The sequence below is a fragment of the Vanellus vanellus genome (assembly GCF_965231255.1).
Source record: "Vanellus vanellus genome assembly, chromosome: 2".
Taxonomy (NCBI): Eukaryota; Metazoa; Chordata; class Aves; order Charadriiformes; family Charadriidae; genus Vanellus; species Vanellus vanellus.
The window spans coordinates 150463586-150484176 of NC_138906.1; the positions used below are offsets into that span (position 1 = coordinate 150463586).

At 39.7% G+C, this 20591-nt stretch overlaps 1 protein-coding gene across 1 annotated transcript in view; it reads right to left on the reverse strand.

Moving 5' to 3' along the window:
* Window positions 1-221: 221 nt before the first annotated feature.
* RSPO2 (R-spondin 2) overlaps window positions 222-20591 on the reverse strand; it is a gene marked incomplete at its 5' end in the record, with an annotated part of 55713 nt that continues 35343 nt past the window's right edge. Inside the window, one exon of the mRNA XM_082499250.1 lies at window positions 222-444. Coding sequence (XP_082355376.1) covers window positions 335-444 — 110 coding nt within the window. The 3' untranslated portion in view covers window positions 222-334. The remainder of the gene's footprint in view (window positions 445-20591) is intronic.

Below are 20591 nucleotides of genomic sequence, written 5' to 3' on the forward strand. Positions count from 1 at the left end.
GATACGTAGGTTCCTTTCCTGCTTCCCTTCCGTGTCAACACATTGATCGCGCACTCGGAACAAAATCTCTGATGCACTCCAGCACCACTTCCACTGATTCAACTCAGTGCTCTCCTGACCTTGAAGTCTTCAGGCCAAAAATGAGAAGAAAAATATAAAATAAAAAATATATAAATAAAACAAACAAGCTTGTGGGCTTTTTTTTTTTTTTTTTTCACAAGTTATTTACCACCAATACTGTCAAAGCAGCTGAATCGTAGTGCATCCATGGGCAGGAGCATATAGCAGCTTTTGTGCACTTTGCAAAAAAAATATATTAAAGAAAATCAAGTCTTTACTGGCTTGTTTTATCTGTCGCTAAAAAGATGCTGTGCTGCTTCTGAGCCCTTTCCATCAAATTCTTTTTCTTCTTTTTCTTGTCCTTTGTTTTTGTTGGCCTTCTTCCTAAAAAAAAAGGAAAAACAATATCAGAGTCAATTAAGTACAGAATACAGAAGTGCTATTAGACTGTAGCCGAAAAGCTCAGTGGCACAGAAATTATCGATGGGGACTGCAAAGGTAATGCTGGCTAACGAGCTTTGATCACCAGTGAAAACACAAGTTTTCAATGCGGTGCAAGAGGACGCAGGATCCCCAGCTGTCATCCCTTGTCCACAGGCACAGTTTTGCCGGTATGAGTAACCATGTCGATGTAGGTCTCGCTTTCGGCAGGGGAACTCACGCAAGCCATGTTATGCAAGTGCCTGGGGCTCAGGGCCAAACGAGTACGTAGACTCCTAACTCACTGAAAGCTGGATACGTGCCTTAGAGCCTTGCGTAAACTTGCTTGAGTGAGTAATCCTATTTAAGTCAAGGCCAATACATCCGTGATTGCGATGAGAAATTAGGCATTACAGCCCAAGCATTCGGTTGGATGTCATCCTACATGCTTTGGCAGAAGCAGTGCCGATCCTGTGAAGAACTGCTATTATTGCTTATTAGTACACTGTGCCTAATGCTCGCGGCATATTACTGTGTAGAAACAAAAATTTCACTACACATTTTTTGTTATTGGAGGATCACTGGAGAAGAACCAAAATCAGGAAATCAGGATCAATGCAGAAAAAAAAATAAATCTCAGACTCCTGGGAAGGGAAAGTTTTTTCCTGTTCAGCTCTAATAATAAATCGGTGCCCTTTAATTCTCTCAGCAAAGATGCCAAGGACTGAAAAATGCTAGATAGAAAGGCCCACATTCAGCAATGCATTACCTTTTAAGTATATGCTTAAATCCTATCAACTCTAGCAGGATTTAAGGAGACAACTGAATTCTGTTTGGAGTGAGAACAGTCTGGGTTTTCTTGGCAGTATCGTATACTGAAATATGTGATCAATGGTAAAAAAACAAGGTTATTAATCTCTGCAGGTGCCAACTTTGTAAACTTTCAGAACTACATTAACTTAAGAAGACAGTAAAAGGAAATTCAAATAGCAGATGACACAAAAATGTGAAAATGCATTTTTCATCTACAATGTCAGTACGTTATTAATCGGGGGAAATGTTTGCTAGACAGGCTTTGTCTTACTGCCATATTGTTTCTCAACTAAAAAGGCCCAAAGCAGTATGAAGCATTTTTCTCTATGTGATAATAACACTGAATAAACCTGATTCTAAAATTATCAAAATTTATGATTCATCAAAAATAGAGGGTTATATACTTGAGATTACACATTTGTAATATGCTGTCTAGGCCACTGTTCTCTAGAAATTATTGGAATACTTGTATATAAATAGGACAGGACATTAAGGTAATGAGCACATAAGTTCAGTCCATATTAAAATCATAAAGGTCCTTGGAGTTTACTTCTGCTTCTCATTAATGTCTGGCATTAATGCTACTATGGCATTTTGCCATTTTTACATCTAGTTAATCCTACGCAGTAAAAGCTCAGTCCAACCAATCATTAATCAAAGCAGCTTCTTAAGTTAAAACTCTTTAGTAACACTGTACCTAATGACTAGGCACACCTAATGAGGTCAGAGGGAAGGAACACTTGACACAAAGTGGCATTACAAGAAGATGGTTTCAATTACAGAAATTTCCATATCAAAATTCTGTTATGCAATTCTACTAGTCGGTATATTGTAAGTTAACAGAACTGGGATGAAAGTATAGTCGAACACTGCATTCTATCTTGCACTTTAAAAATTCAGATTCTTTTCACCTGAGTGTTTGAAATATTTATTAAGGAGGAAGCAGATGAGGGGAAACAATTTGAAACGGGTGACAACGCCGCTCATCACAAGAGCAGCAGAATCAATTAGAGCGTTAGTGGAGTTTTGCTACCCTGTTTGCCCAGCGATCTTACTTTCTGCGGTTTTTCACTGTACAGACCAATTAGTAAAAGAAGTATAAACTCCAGTCAGTTTCACATGTAGGTCCTTCTATGATCTCCTCCAGAGAGCTAAGGTAAATGCTTACTGTAAGTTTAAGGAAGATGCTATTCTTTTTTTCCCCTGAAAAGCACAGATAAAACAACACAAATCCACTTGGTATCTATTTGTCTAAGCCTCACAAACTAAGGCTGTAACGCCAGCATCAAATCAAATTGCCAGCACCCTCCCCATACAATATCCTTAAAACGGAAATGAACTGGACTGGATTTCGGTGATTTGGCATGTCACTGTGCAAAAACCACACTGCCATGCTTCTGCTGCTCTGCAGCGATCGTCCCCATACCTGCTTTCGCCCCACGGCACACCCAAGGCAAATGACCTTCTTCCACTTGTGCCGTGGGGTAACAACCTGCGCGGAGGCAGTACCGCTGCACTGCTGATACCTGACAATTCGTTCTCCTGTTTGTGAGCTCTGTGGCTGCTCACTGTATTTCCAAGCGCCCTGTTGCACAGAATAAGTTTCATTATTTTCAGGGCAATATTAAACCCCGCAGAGAAAATCCAGATGGCTGGTGAGGCTAACAGGGTCCCAAATTCCAACTGTCATTTTAAACAGAAAACTGAATATAAAAGGTATTTCTTGGCTAACCACCGGTTCCCATATTGCTACTAGAACAGAGATTAGAGATTAGCAAGAAAAAAGTGACTACAAAGACTAGAGAGTTCAAACAAAGTATGCTGCTGAAGCCCCCACGCATGAGAACTTTTATTAAATTCAGATTTCAATTACAGTGCTTATTTTGCCAGCAGCAACACAGCGAACAGAAGTAACTTCTGAATACCTCGCTACAGACGTCTTTCGAAGAACATGACGTTTGCGATACGGAAAGTAGGTCCTCAAAGAGGATCCGGGAGCCAAACTCTCCCAGTTCCCCAACTGGAGGGCAGTGGGGCAAGGACAGCGGATGGAGGAGGTGCTCCCCCCCAGGGGCCGGGATGGCGGCGGCTCCCTCCGCTCTGTGCCAGGGGTCGGCTGTGGAGAACCTGGTCCGCAGGGAGCCTCGCGTGGCCCCCCTCACACCTCGCCACGCTCGCCGCTCCTGAGAGCCAGAGCCCTGACCCCGAGCCCCTCTCTCCGTGGGAAGCAGCAGGGCTCTGCTGCGCTTGGCTTTGCTGGGGCAGTCAAAAAGGAGTGGGTTTTCAGCAGCAGTGTATGATAGCCCAGAACTTGCTGTTGCACACAGAAGGCAATTCCCGGCTGAAGCAAAGGACAAAGGAGAGCAAAAGGACTCTGTCTCTCTAGAGGGGTTTTACTGCCATCAGTAACAGGTTATAGTATTACCTCACAGGACAGAAACCGACAATATCTGAGATGTTAAGCATGACCCACCTAACCTATAAACCCCTCCTGATCAGAAACAGCACCCAAGCGAGCAAATTGTCCAGCGCCACTCTTTAAGTGACATTACATCCTTCCCAGGGATAACTCGCCTGCTTGTCATCTGGCAGACAGCCACGCGCCTCGCTTCTCCTTCCCAAGCTACGGGCCTCCACATCACGTCTCATCCTCAATCTTTATTTTATGACTGCAGACAACCTCTTTTTTTAAAGGCTTTGGTGTTAACGGCAATGACAGCAAATACAAATAATTCATGCCCACAGCAGGATACCTGAGCGCTGTTCAGGTTACTGTATTCCTATTTTTATTTTGATTACATTTTCCCTTGCATGCTAACTAGCTAACTAACTTTTTCTGAAAAAAAAAAAAAAAAAAAAAAAAGGCATTTTTTATCTCCGACTGTCTAAAAAAAAGGCTCCTCATTTTCTATTAGCAGAGTCAGCTCTGAACATAATTTACAGAATTTTTTAATTGGTCTGTAAAGTCATGTATACACTGAAATGTATAGGTCCTAAGAAAGATCTGAAACTTAGCTGGATTCGATGTTCAATTATCAAGCAAATAAAAGCCTTTAAAGCTTATCTCTCATTCTGTATCTCATATTTCTGCACAGGTTATTTTACAGAGACAAGATTGGTAAAGCCATTAATTCAAATCCTTTATTGCAATGTTATAAAACTCAGGTTTGCTATTTGCTTTACAAGTTACCAATGAGTAAGTCCCCATTTTCTAAGTAACTTATCCCAATGGTTGGTATTCAGTCGACTTTTGTTTGCACCACTCGGTTCTGGTAAGTAGATGGACAACTAATACAATATGCAATGAAACACTATAATTAGCTAACAGTGTACCACAACTTCTAATGGTATGATACCATATGGGTAATGATAAAACAACATACAGGTAATAATGCAATTCCAACATGAATTCCTGAATAAACATTACTTATGCTATTATACACAGCAATTGTCTGTACACCACAGAGTAACAGCTACCAAAATAATAATTTAACTTGGCTCTTGCTGGATTATTTCTCTTCCTTTCTTGTTGGTTTTGTACCATTTTTTTTAGTGCTGCTCCTGCAGCTGCTGCACGCTGATATATCAGAGATTTGTGCTCAGTTCTCCGGTTCGTCCCACACCCCGAGCTGCAAGGTGCTTGGAAACGCTGCGTGTTCTTTCTGCGTGGACCCACCTGGTCAATTTGGGATACGCGTTACCTGGTTCAGAAGGAGTCTTCATCACCTTCTGTCAGCTGCAAAGGCAGCTTTCTCCAGACAGAGTTTGGGCAGCAGATTCCTAACACGCAGGGCACTCCTGGTGCTCCAGAACTAAAATGCAGCAAACGTATTCAGAGGGACTCGCAGCCACATTGCTCGGGGTCCTGGGCTCAGGCAGCCAGCAGCAGCTCGGTATCTGAATTGTCCTTCACCTGCTGTACAAATACTGTTATACGTACTGCTCTTCCAACGAAATCTGCCCATTGCTAGTTTCAGCAGACAGAGAAACAACAGCACGCATCCACATGAGGGCAGCAAGGATCGGAATTTAAAACATTTAATGAAAGAGAAAAAAGCAACGACTATCTGCAGCTTTACTTCAGAGTGTAATTCCCTCACAGACTTTCAGCATTTTCCCATACAAATTATTATTTTAGAGATAGCAAAATATCAAATACTCCCTTCTTTATTTAAAACATTTTTCTCATGTATGTATGACTACTGAAGAATGGGACTGAAAGGCGTCTGCCTGTTTCCCTTCCCTGGATTTTCACTGCCAGCAGCAAAGGCACAATGGTGTCCTGGGATAGCAGCAGACCTTGCTAACTACATCTTTTGACCTTCTCTTCCCTTTCATTTGTCCTTTTAGGAGCTAAACGCCATTCTCCTACAGCTGCAGTTCTGTCATAGACCGGGTGTGGGGCAGCATCTCCGCTGCGTGCTATAGAAAAGCTATTGCCCTCAAGTTTTGCCACTGAAGGATGGCAGGCACCAGGGGAACTAACGACAGCAGTGGGAAGATTAGCCAGAGATACTCGGTAATTAACCAGTCAGATCAAATCAAAGTCAGCAGATACGAGCTTCTGGAGGAGCCCTCTCTCGCAGGACAACTTCTGTCCTGCACGAACCCGCGGATGCCTCATCATTTACTCCCTTATTTGCAGCGCACATCAAACTACACATAAACAGCGATTGCAAAAACCAGGCAAACAAAGGATTCAGTCCAGAAATTATTCCCCAGAGGTAATTTATCTCCTGGGGCTTTCAGTCGGGTTAAAAATTTTGGATACTGAAACTGCCAGAGAAACGCACCAATTGTTAAGGAATCATATAAACACACACTCAGTGAAAGAAAAAATTCCCCCGCTGCTACAAAGTCAACCTCTTCCTAGAGCATGATTTACAAACCAACGCTGACAAGTGGCCCACGGGAAGAGGACGCAAAGAGCTTTACTCACGTAGCAAGGGGCACGTCGCGGGCATCACCACCCTCCACCGCCTCTGATGACAACAGAAAGGATGGTATGATCACACAGAGTACATCAGCCACCCACAACACCCTTTTGAATCCCAAAATACCAAAATTTGTAAAGGTGGGGTTTTTTTTGCAAAGCACTGAAATATGGTAACAATGGAAAACAGAAAAATTTTGAATTATTTTATCAGTCTTTCTTCATTTGCAAAGGTTGAAAAATGTTGAACAAATTAGGCCCTAGAACAATTAATGAATAAAAATAGAAAAAAAATGCCATAATTACAGACTTTATCAGAACTGATACAAAGAAGGAGCAAATGAAGGCATTTTTTCAGCTTCCAAGTGTTTAGTTTTGCAAGCTTACTGGTCTTCTTTCGTACTTTTTGTTGCAATACTAATAGTTAATGGTATAAATTATATGTGTTCCTGCCCTACTGAAATGAATAAAGCTATAGCTACAATAGCTATAATAATAATTATATTGCTATAATAAAGCAATATAATAGACTAAGGAAATTAGTTCCCTTATGTAAAATGCATAGTAAGATGTTTTTCACACATTCTTACCTATTTGGTCAGCTTTACTGATGAAAATCAGGGAAATTTCTGTCTTGAATAAACTTTATAATTTCTACACAAATCATTATGAAAGCGCTGGCAGTGCAGAGGTAACCTGCGGGATATTTTATTCAGTTCCTGGCAGCCAGAACCCTATTATTTTATTTTCAATTTAATAATTTCACAACTTTGGGTAAATGATTATAACCCAACCAACATTTAACACTGCATATAGTTGGTGTTTGTGTAATAACACCAGACATTAGCTACTGAGATGAAAGCTAATTTAAAGAATCAAAGAATAATTCCTCAACTAAAAAAAAATAAAATCAAATAAACCCATGTTTCTGTATCTTAATCCCACTGGCTTTTTTTTTTTTTTGTTTTGAGACATCCACTAAGAAATTAAAAGTTTACTATTTAGGGTAAGAATAAGCAAAGTGAGCTACTCTTTCCCTCCCAAAGTACACATCTATTTTTTATCTGGCCTGAATAAAAACTATCAAGCAAACCTAAAATCTGCTGTTCCTTCCTTCTGGACCGTACTGAGTATCATCAGACATTGTCATCTGTTTAAGAAATACTGATTCCTCCACAAAGAATGGACTTTACATATCACAGCGTATTGAAAGTTAAGTGGATTTTTCCTGGATTTTAGGGCAAATTCACTGGGAAGAGTCATCTGACATTGCTGAAATGCAATGAATTTCCCAAAGTGCAGTTTTCCAACGCATACAGTAGATGGCAGTGAAATATTAACTGAAAACTTGATTCCACTGCAATCGTTTCAAAGAATTTTCCTTTGCAAAATACCTATTTACTCTGCCTAGAACATAAGCCACCTGATAGCATTTATTAAATAATATAAAAACTGCAATTAGGAATTCAGACATACAGACTCAGAGAAGAACGCAATAGAAAGCATACTGGGGAAAAAGGAAAAGTATCAAACTCAAGGTGACATGGAAACTCGGAAAACTCTGTTAGGAGACTTCTCTTTCACTGAATTTTATAGACGCTTAAATGTTGGGTCCCATCCTCCTTTCAGCCACAGTTGTGTGAAAACAGGTGGGTCTTCAATGCAGCCAAAAATGTTTATCTAACGTAGATTTAGCTCAGAATTCAAATGATATGAACATCAGCTGCACACAGAGTACTCACTACTCTTATCTTAGTCAACACCATGTCAGACTCATGCTTTGCAAGCACAGCCAAGCAAAATATTTCCAATGAAAGATTTGGGTTGGTTTGTTTTCCTTCCTTTAACAGTGCAATATAAGGCAAATTTCAAAATAACAAAAAAATATTTATACACAGTCAAGAACATGCACGCATGTGTAAATATATCTTAACTCTATAGGCAACAATTACGGGTAAGAACTAAGTGGCTTTGAGCTCGTCTAGGTTTGATTCGACTCTGGTCTGACTTACAACTCCCTCTGTCCAGTGTTCTTTAATTTTCTTCCATTTCCCCTTTCACTAGCCAATTTAATTAATTTTATCTTTATCTCATCGTATAGTGAATAGAAAATAAATTCTACTGAGACAACATTTATTTGTGTCACCTGCAAGGTTTAATTTCATATTGTAAATCGCATTTTGTTCAATTAAGGGTTTCTTACAGAGAGAGAGATTATACTGGAAAGATGATTTTTTTCTTTTAGAGATTTTCTTTTTCTGTGACATACTATTTAGTTTTGAAGGGTTCATCTTTTTTAATTCCTTTTAGGAATTCTGGTCATGAACCGAGGAAAAATTTTGTTCCAGGACTTTTTTTCTTTTTTTTTTCTTTTTTTTTTTTTCTTAAACTGAAACGGCTCAAGAATAGTTTTAATTATCACTTCTGCCTCTTTTCAAGTAATGCACAGGTAATCCTATTGAAGTTCAGTAAGAAAATAGCCTAAATTGAACACACGACAACGGAGTAAAGTACTATCCAGCATGAAGACTCCTACTGAATAACAACTGAAAACCTATCAGTGAAGATTAATGTATTATATCTAATAATATGATGTAAAATTATTACCTCGGTCTGCTCATCAGGAGCTCTTCATACTGCCTACCTACATTTGTGTTAGAGAATATCCCGAAACGCTGTACCACACTCATCTGTCCTGTTTTGACCCGAGCCAGCGCTCGCCCCTGCCCTTCCCGGGAGCTGGCACAGCCCAGGGCTGCTCCCGCCGGCATCTCCCTGGCTCCGGAGCTCTCGGCAGAGCAATGCAGACGTGGACCAACCTGTGCCACTCAATGCGGTGCCAGATGACACCCCCAGCACATTCCATTAACTATTACAGAGATAGACACTATCTTTGAGACACGGCCAGTCAGGATTTAAAAGATGTCCTGAGTTACGTGGCTTTATCCCAAAATGTACTACAGCAGCTTTCTTGCTGGCTTAAAGAAAAGCACTTTCCCAAGACTGCCTACGAGGACCTAGAACTCACAAGCATGCCAGGTTTATATATGCTGATTTATGCTGTAACCAGTGAATTCCACATCGTATTGCTATAGAAGGTTTATTCACTATCAGAAGCTGGAGAAAGGGCACTTTTCACCCTAAATCTTACTTGTTTCCCAACTGTCACACACCAGTTTTTCACGGATATTAAAACTAGTACTGCACAGCCATTTATGAAAAATGGATACATAAAATATCAAATATGGCACTTTAGCTCGCTAAAGCTTTTGTTTGTGTACTCATATCATCAAACCACTGGCACAACTTTAGAAACAGCTTTATGGCCCATGGCAGTACAAAAATCTTTTTTTTTGTTGTTGTTGTTGTTTTTTTTTTTCCCATTGAAGTTAGGAACATAGAATCACCCAACTGGGTTCTGTCAACTGTGATCTGGGCCAGCTTTTGAAGCTGTGCTTTTATCTTTGGAAAAGGAGTGCCTGGGGAGCTCTGTAAGGAAGCGAAAAGGCATCAGGACGACGGTCCCTCTGTAACGCCGTCACGCTGCACCGCAGCCCATCCACTGCCTCCGTGGGAACGGGCAGCACAGCTCTCCCAGGACGTTGATGCTATTTTTTTCTGCTGCAAACATGCCATGGAGCAAGCTGTGGAAAGGAACAGCTGGACTAAAGGGTGAGTTTCAGCAAAAACATAGTTCCCTCCCTACCCCAAAACCAGTATTGAAACAGGTACACAACTACTGTACGTTCACCAGCACATACACAGTGTGTAACTTCTTGGGTTTTAAAGGAGACTTATTCAGATGAAAATATCAGACACTGACTGCTTCACGCTGCCTGACAGACTTGGCCTGGAACGTGAAAGAAAGAGAAGTTGTATGACCATCAGCTGTTTGTGTTGTTGTGTATTTCATAAAGAAGTATCGTTAAGCCTATTTTCAGTGCCTACTCAGCACTGGTGAGGCCCCACCTTGAGTACTGTGTTCAGCTTTGGGCACCACAGTATGAGAAGGACATTGAGGTGCTGCAGAGGGTCCAGAAGAGGGCAACAAAGCTGGTGAAGGGTCTTGAGAATAAGTCTTATGAGGAGTGGCTCAGGGAAGTGGGGTTATTTAGTCTGGACAAAAGAAGGCTGAGGGAAGACCTTATTGCTTTCTACAACTACTTGAAAGAAGGTTGTAGCAAGGTGGGTGTTGGTCTCTTCTCACAAATTACTACTGATAGGACAAGAGAAAATGGCGTCAAGTGGTGCCAGGGGAGGTTTAGGTTAGACATCAGGAAAAACTTCTACACTGAAAGGGTTATCAAAGACTGGAACAGGCTGCCCAGGAAGTGGTTGAATTGCCATCCTTGGATGTATTTAAAAGCCGTCTAGATATGGTGCTCAGGGACATGGTTTAGAAGTGGGTCCTGTAGAGTGAGATAACGGTTGGACTTGATGACCTTAAAGGTCTTTTCCAGCCATAATGATTCCATGATTTTCACACACCATGTGCCTACAGCTTTGCTGTCCCCCTGGCTCCCAGCCTGCCCGTGTTTCTGGCACACATGCAGTGTCTGGGAGGGCCACCTCGGACTCTGGACCATTAAACTGCAACAACATTCATCATGAATTTAAAACTACTATACCAATTTTCTTTAAGCTTCCTTCCTGGATTTGTTTTTCTGAGTGTTTGAGCAATGTTTGGCTCAACTCTCTGCATAGTTCTTGTCACAGGGAAAGCTTTGCCCCCCCATCTCCACCACTACCACCACCCCCCCAAGCAGCTCTTTAAATGTCCCTGTGTTGCTGTGAAGTGTTAACTAAACCTTTTTGACCAACTGGCATTTGAAGCTTGAACATGAGCTGGCTGAGGACAGGAGGGAATATCAGTAAATCAGGATCAAGGACCTAAGATAAACTGAGCTTAAAAGCATTTCTCTTCGGCTTTCTCCAAAGTAATGCATAAACAGATCAGGGGACCGTCTAACTTTTCCCCCCTTAAGGCACAAAACTGGTGTATACTACTCAAGAAATTCTTATTCCCTGGAAAAAAAGAATAGCTCCAGGTAATCATGAGCCTTTAAAATATGATAGTTAATGGGTTTCACTGAATGGGTTGTAAAATATTTAATATCTTCTTTTCTTGTATTGAGATATTGAGTTATTGATAGGCATTTTTTTTAAGTGTTAATCAGAATATAATTAAAACAGCCAAAAGCAGAAAATCTTTGATTTTGATATGCTTGGAGATTTTCACAGTCAAAAAGTCACATTTGAAGGAAATAAATGAATTGGTTTCAAAGTTACGGTTATTTAAAAGGGAAATTCATGTAGAAACAAACAATTTATGCTGTCCTTTCTTTAAATTATGCCCTACAACATTTGCAAATAAATTCAAGCACTCGGGTAATAGCAGCATTAGATATAATGTACCCTATCTTAAATTTTTCTGCAGATGCACATGGGATCATAGTAAGGACAAACCACAAGCCAAACAACCTGTGATTTCTCAAAGTTTATTATTAGACTTAATAACTTGAAGTGTCTTGTTTGCCTTGAAGCCAGCTGAAGCAGTTCTTATCTGGAGTTCACTGCATCAAGATTATCTCAAACCTGCATACTTTTTCCAAGTCTTTAAATTCAGTAACAAATATCTAGATAAGAAAATTAGATAATGCACGTCTCTTTAAGAATGCTTACACTTTATATTAATATAATTGAAAACATGTTTTATTCTTTAAAACTTAAGATGATGCACTGATTGCAGGTGAGAATTGGGGTCAAGAGAATGTCTAGTGAGATCTCTTACATAAAAACATGAGCCACCAAACATTATTCTCATATGCTGTTGAGGCTAATAACTTCTTGGAGAAATGCATCCGGTCTAGATCTGAAGACAAGAGGAGACGGAGGATCCACCACTTCCTCTGGTAATTGTCCCAGCAGTTAATCATTCTACCGCCAGAAATATGCACCCAATTCCCAACTTAAATTATAATTATTCCTCATTAGGCCTTTCTCTCCTCGATCAGACCTTTCTCTTTATGCATTGTAGATAAATCTCTGCTCAACATCTTTCTGAGAAGTTAGACATATGGCAGTCTTTGTGCACCGTTCTTTAAGGCTTATTTTGTAGCCCTCGAAGTTTGTGACACTTATCTGCACTCTGTTCAGTTTTCCAATATCGTCTATAAAATATGCGTCTCAGACTGGAAGTTACAGTTATGTCCATACACAGGATAAAATTATTTATTGTGCTTTTACCTTGTTACTAAAGTTACACAACCAATTTGAAATTCTCCTCTCTACACTGTAGTGAACTCATCTTAAGATTTCTTCTGAGAAACACTGTTTTTTAGGTGTCATTTTCATCCTGCAGGTATGCATACCTAGTTCTATAATTCTTTGATCCTCCAGCATAAATTTACATTTAACTAAATGAAAATTAATTGTGGGACCACTTTACAAAGCAACCTGAATTTTTCTTTAGGTCTACTGTAGGGTATTGTTTACTAGTATTCTCAATTATTATTTTTCTAATTGACTAAAACAAATAACAGTGCTTACTGGACCGTATTGAGGCTATCACCCCTTTTTCCTAGACATCCAGCCAGCACATGCTTTGATTTTATTTTGTGGTAAAGATAAGAAAACTTTATAGATCTATAAAAGTCCCAAGTTTGAGCATATTCATTTCGAGTATAGTCGTTAGTCCTGCCCATGACATTTGTGATGCTTCTGTTAGCTTCATTTCCACAGCTGCAAACATAAATCCAAAATGAACTCAACTGACTTTGCAGAAGCTTTCCACATATGAATGTACAGGCTTAGTCCTCAGACAGAGAAATTTTATCTTGAAAGGGATTCTTTTTGGATAAACTTATCTGCTGATGGTACAACAAAAAAATAGCAAAACAACCCAAACCTGTGCTGGACTTAACCATATGACTCTTAACAAATTTTACATCAAAAGCTGCAATAAGCAAATAACAAAATGTGATCTATCAGGGGAGTGCCATAGAGCCTGGACTTGTTATTCACCTTGACCATAAAATCTTATGTCTAGGAAAAGCCATGAGCAGCCCAAATAGAGTGTATTTCCAGAACGAAACCAGTATTACTGCGGTTATGGGGAATGCCCCTTTTCTGGATCCAGCTGGAGCAGCTGAGGACATTTTTGCCCCAGTGCCCACCACCTGCCCGTTCCCACTCTCGCGGCTTTGCAGGCAGAAGAGGCTGCATTAACAACTGCTAATGCACTGACGGACAAAATCGTGCCTGCGGGAAGGCTCAGACTGCCTCCCCCGGTGCTGAAGGCCACCGGTGGGCTCTGCACAGGGCTGGATGAGGATCACGCACGTGCTCCTTCCCCCAGCACACCTGCGTAGCCAGGAACACCTACGGCAGAGCAGCACTGGTTTCGTGTACAGCAACCATGCAGGACTGAACAAAGGCTTATTTGGAAATTTTTTTACTAAACTGAAGTAAGCCCTTGACAATAAAATTATCCGCATGAGTCGTTTCACACGATTTAAAAGACTGAATGATGAATATGTATTTCAACCTTAAGTGCATCAGTTTTTAATCACATTGTATTTTAAACCATGGGGTTTTTTTACACTCAGCACTGACCTGAAGAACAACAACAAGAACACTTTTTTCCTCTCCCAGAGGTAAAAGACATGGGTTTGCTCAGGGAAGGAATGGTCTGCAGCGTCTCTGTTACGACAGCTTATTGCTGCAGATGCTCTCAGCACCGCAGCAGGCTCTCTTCCCCCCTCATACACACAGCAGCTGGATACAGCCTTGGCATCACATGATACAAGAAGCAGTGTAACGTGGTGTCTAATAATACACATGGAGTGGACAAATTAGGTTCTCATTCTGATATACATCTGCAAGAAAGACGGCACTATAATCTCCACCATCAGTTTAAACAGCCAGTCTAAACTAAATTGAAAACTAAAGTTTTTTCCTGCATAAAACGGTTTAAAGTATATATGCGCTGATAAAGTTGAAGAAAAATGTGTGGATGCTTTCTTAAGAAGAAGAGGGAAAAGAATATATGAAATAAACACAGCATGTAGCTTAAAGGCTACTTGCCATAAAAGGCTTTTCCTGACTGGAAGTTACAGATGTACTTAAAAACCAGATGTACATCAAAGACTGTTGATTAGAAGCACAGAGAGAAGTAATTATCAGTTATTTTTTTCAAAAAAGAAATTCTTTATTCTAATACCAATAAAACCTTAGTATGTACAGAATGATTCCATGGGTTTAATTAACCATATGAAAAATATAAATGTATATGCTATTCCTGCTCCACATCGTCACATTCTTATGGCTACTTTGGGTGAGCTTCTGATGGATATGAGATTGTGGCTTCATTATTTTGCGACCGTATTAGCTTAAAGACATTGCATAATTGAAATTGTTCAAGATCTACTTTTTTTTTTTGCTTAGAAGTATCTGATGCTAATAATTCTTTGTGGGCCAGAAGGATTTCCACAGGTAGCTATTGAGGCTGGCAGTCATAGAGAACCCATCCCCCAGTATGGTCCAGCGGGTACAGTAGCACAAACCACAATCCTAGCTAAACGGGTGTCCAGCTGCAAGGGCAACATCTTATGAATAAAATAGAAAGAGCCAGAGCACAGTGTTGAACGCTGTCCTGAAACACTAGCAGGTTTCCTGGCATGTTTCTGACTTCTGCCAACTACTACTTCTCCCAAGAATGGTACATTCTTTGCAGAAGATCAAGAGATGATGGAAGAAACATTTACCCCAACCCCTTAGACTTGACTAATTTCAAATTAGCAGCTGCTTTTCAAGCTGAACAAATCTCACAGTTCTGATTTTAGATGCTTACGTGATAAGCCCCTGGACGGGAATACACGGACCTAAAAACCAGACGTGCAAGTCTGTCACTTTGGCTACATACTGAAGTTGGGCTGATACTGTTTTGAATGCTGGAAGGAAGTACTTATTTGAACCAAGCTCAGCTAAGTGATTAGCAGCTTCTCACATTGAAGTATAGTTGATCTCTACTGAATGCTAATTATTTCATCATGTTAGCAAATACTCATTTCTTGGCCAGGGCCTTCATCACAATCTGTTCCATGTGTTGATTCAAACTGTCCTATAAGATTAATCGTGGGTGACAACTGGATCATTTAGGGTGTGACATACTTATCAAATTAGTTACAAGTATCCACTCCACTGTTTATTTTCTCTACTGAGACAATTAATCCACTATTATAGCCACTTTCCTTCTCTCTAGCTCAGACTGGAAAGTAACATTTCCTTCTTCTCATTTGCTGACTTCAGGAGATTCCTTTCCAAATCCTGTTTGAATTTATTCTCTTTCCAGTTATGCTTAACATTTTTCATTTTCCTTCTGTGTAGTTGAAGAATTACGTACTCTCTACTGTACTCTCTACTGATATCCAGTTACTCTCCTTTAAACTTCTTTCCATACACACAGGCTTCAAGCATGTGATTTCTGTTGTTGTGAATGTCTGTGTAAATAAACTTTAGATACCAGTTCTTTCCCCAGACCGGATTTCAATAGAAAACATCAAATACTAATATGCAGTCAAAAAGAAACCTTTGTAATAAAGAATAAGCGTTTCTCCCCGGTTTGCCTGTCTATGCAGACAATTGAAATCTGCACAATTACATGGATTATTAGTTAGAAATTGCCAGTGTTATAGTTTGTCTCTATTAGAACTATGGAAACATCCTAGCTAAGAGTCACAAAGCAGATTGACTCTCATATCTCCGTGATGAACATTCATAACGTGCATTAATAGTTACGTACATGTAATTAACTAAATGGAAAAATCCTGCCACCTATAAAATAAGCATGCCGTAGAGAAAACATCAGTTGTAAAATGCACATCAGGATGCAATATCAACATCATACCAGAGTTATTGATACAGTTAAATTTTCATTGATACACAGCTTTTCAAAGGAAAACACCTTAGGCATTTGAATATTTCTAGAATATTGAAAATACTTTGACCATTTTAAACTACTAATCAATTTCTGCATGGAGCTACTCAATAGACAAAACACACAGAAACATTTAAGAGTGATTGGTGAGGTAAGAGCAACAAAGCAATCATTCATTGTCAGGAAATGTGTCTATTTAGATTAAGTGACCATAATATTATTTTTTTCCAACAAATACAATTCTATGATATTTAAACAATACATTATTTGGAAGTACCTCTGATTTAATAAATTAGATGACTGATTTATTTTTGAAAATCTAGATAAATATACAAGCAAAATCCTTGTGAATCAAGACTTCCCATGCCAAGTCTCAACTATGAGGGATTTTTTATGATTAAGTATGAATTCCTGGAAAACATGGTTTATCATAGAAAAACTGGCAAAACTTTCACAGTATTTGCTCCAACAGGCGCCACTGTAATGGACTGCAGATCTATGAATAGGCCAAGAACAGAAGCTAAAACTAACACTGAACAATACAATATGTCACAAAGTGGGAAGAGAGGTTTTTTTCTTTTCTAAATTATAATAGATGGGATTGATTTTGAGCCCTAATTTACATAATGAAGATCTTAACTGGCCTGATATCATTTCTCAAAAATATTGTTTTGATAAGTAAATCTGTTCTGAAATTTATTCTGGCAATGAAAATACGGTCATCTTTGAAGAACTGATTTATTCTCTTCTTACGTGCAAGAATTACTGCTTGGGAACATAATTGAGCTTTCAAACAACAGATCGGATATAAGTTACTATCGCTAGCAGAATTTTGTTCATTCCATGCTGGCCATAAGTCTTCAACAATGTGCTGACCCTCAAATTTCACAAATCCTTAAAAGCCTGCGTGCATAACGTTACAGGCTGAGATAGGCGGTAGCATCAGAATACAAAACCATGAAAGCGGCTGCTCTGGGTCAACCAAGGATCCACCAAAACCACTCTTGTAACAGTGGCCCAAAACTAACATGTCAGTAACAGTATAAGAGTAGGACAAAAATATACGTTCCCTTTCACAAGAAACTTCACTGCTACGCATGAGGCCTGGCATGTACATGGCCATACAGAGTCACTTACTGTCGAAGGGCTTGAAAACAGAGAAAAAAAGAGCCTGGCTCCATCCTCCTTCCACTCACCCTTTAGATACTTGTACGCCATAATAAGGTCTCCCCTCAGCCTTCTCTTCTCCAGGCTAAAGAGTCCCAGCTCTCTCAGCCTTTCCTCATAAGGCAGATGCTCCAAGCCCTTAACCATCTTCGTTGCCCTTCGCTGGACTCGCTCCAGCATTTCCCTGTCCCTCTTGAACTGGGGAGCCCAAAACTGGACACAGTATTCCAGTTGTGGCCTCACCAGTGCAGAGCAGAGGGGGAGAATGACCTCCCTCGACCTAAAATGATTGCATATTTTTGCTTATGGCTTTCAGTTACTCAGTTTTGACATTAGTTACAAAAGAGGAAAGCATGTGGAGCCACTACTTTCTGATAAAATGACTGGTTAAGATTCCCTCTCCTATAAGCTCACTACATCAGTCTACACTGTGAAGTAAGAGCTCTATCATCTTTGGGAAAGGAAACAAAAAATTATTTTTCCTGTGCTTAAATGGGGTCAGAAAAGAGAAAGGCATCTGTTAATATTCTGCGTTGAGGCCAGCTTATTCAGCCAACTATTGTGCTAACAGTTTGTTGCAGATGTGCAGCTGAATATAATGCAGCCACATCATCTAGGCTTTTGGAAGTAAGAAACTACGCGCAGAAGATGACGGTGGGTTCAATAAGCATTTTAAAAGAGAATTTTAAGCACAGTGCCTTCCTGTCAATGTCCTCTGCCCCAACTACCGAAATTGCCAACTTTCAGTTGCAAATGTTATTTTGAGAAGATTAAGCTGTAGGATGACTCAGAAATCAAAGTGCAATTTGCTAATGGATTTCAGGCTTTAATATGGACATTTCAAGGCAGAAGGAATCTTTTTAGGTTCTACAGTCACTTATTATATTGATTATCACTATTATTATTATTGTAGCAGAGAGACCAAGACTGATAGATTGACTGTAAAATATAGGATTTTAGGATAGTTAAAAAGAGACCAAAATGGTGTTAGTGTCTCAGTTGTACGGAAAGAGTATCCACAGTGTAACAAAAAATGATATTCTACTTTCAGATACATCAAAGAAGCTGCAGATATTTTGCTGGCATTACTGTATCTTAGGTCAGTTCTCACAATTATTTTTTTTTCCATAGTGCTTCACGGGCCTCATAAATATTCTCCGCGATCACTCTCAGTGTTCCAGTGAGTTGCACAGCTCCCCGTCACTCAACTAGCCTATAAATTGCCCTTCCCCAGTATGGCAGTATCCACACCTGGACTAAAACATCAGGTGCTCTAAACTACATAACACCAAGGCACATGCTGCATGTTGGTTTTCTCTTACTAATGGAGGACCATATAATTAATTAAAAAAAATGAACTTTTTACCTCTGGCAACATTCTTGCTTTTAAAGATAGATAGTATAACTATTTACGGTTAGTTTACCGTCACTTCACATTGTATTTTGAAATCAAACTATGCCTATCAGAGAATGGTTAAAGTGAGAAGGTACCTCTGGAGGTCATCTCGTCTAAGCCCTCCTGCTCAAGCGGGACCATGTAGAGCCCGTTGCCCATGACTACGTCCGGGTGGCTTTTGACTATCTCCAATGCAGGAGACTACACATCCTCTCTGGGCAACCTGTGCCAGTGCTCAGTCACCCTCACAGTCAAAAAAGTGTTTCCTGATATTCCAAGGGAGCCTCCTGTGCTTCAGTTTGCACCCACTGCCTCTGGCCCTGGCACCACGCAACACTGAAAAGAGCCTGGCTCCGTCCTCTTTGCACTCTCCCTTCAGATATTTTATTTTATTAATAAGATCCCCCTGAGCCTTCTCTTCTCCAGCCAGAACAGTCTCAGCTCTCTCAGCCTTTCCTCATGGCAGAGATGCTCCAGTCCCTTAATCATCTTTGTGGCCCTTCATTGAACTGTCTCCAGTATGTCCATGTCTCTCTTGTACTGAACAGACCAGAGGTGGACATAGGACTCCAGATGTGGCCTCCCCGGTGCTGAGTTGAGGGGAAGGATCTCCCTCACCCTGCTGGCAACACTCCCCCTAATGCAGTCCATGATACCATTCGTCCTCTCTGCTGTAACGGCACATTGCTGGCTCAAATATATAAATATATTGAGATTTCTTATTTAAAGGTTGTAAAGATATATCCCTTTTACTTAGATTACCTATTAAATACAAAACAGTATAATTACCAAACACCAAAATTATCTGGTAGGCTAAAAGGGATAAAAGGGATATTACCAGTCTAGATTAATTACATCAATGCATTTATTCCGCACAATGAAAGGTAGCTTGCAAAACTGAAAAAGTGAATTATAGCATTAATGAGTAAATAAAAGAGGCATACAGAGTTGAAAACTCTGGTTATTAAAAAAAAAAAATAAAATGCAAGCAAAGCATAGGAAGCAGAAGGAAACCAGGGAAGCGGGGAAGAACATACTTAAAGAGGGAGAATTGTGTAAAAGACAGAAGGAAGAAGAAAGCACGCAGATGAACTGGAGATGTCCAGAAATAGTTTTGAAAAGTGCCAGGAGCCTGGTAGTCATCAGGCATAACCAAAGGCAGAGGGAATGACATTGCAGACATTTTGGTTAATTTACATTAAGTGATGTTTTTTGTAATCACCCTCAAAATGAAGTAATTATTGATTTAATATATTATTTTCAAAATAAAGTATTGTAATTATTTTATGGGAGGCCAGAAAACTGATAGTGTTATGCATGCCTGCTCTGCTCAGCAACTTCAGAAAGTCAGTCGTTGGTAAAGATCCTACAGTTTGATGTATACCTGGAGTTTTGATTTTCAGTACACACTATGCAAGCACCTGTACAAGAGCAGATCTGTCTTTGTCTGGGCATCCTGAGTGCAGAGTCGCTCCATCAAACAAGAATATCAAATCTTGTCTCAATACAGATCTGACAAATTATGTATAAGATTTGAATAGAACATTATGAAATACTATCAGAACTTTTTTTCCCCTCAAGTGACTTAAAAAAAAAAAAATCAAATTTTTTGTGGCTATGTTAGAGAACTAAGTAAAAGAAAAAAACCACCCAGAAGTAGAAAAGTCCCAACAAAAATGCAGTGTGCACAACAGCTATGTCTCCTCTCCAAACTGCATTATTCCATTGAAACTCATTTATTGTAGTAACCATGAAATGGAATTTTAAGGTTATTTACTAGCCACATCTTGACATTTAGAAAAATTGCTGTATATCAAGTTACACAATTATACACAGTACAATAACAATATAATCATACAAAACAA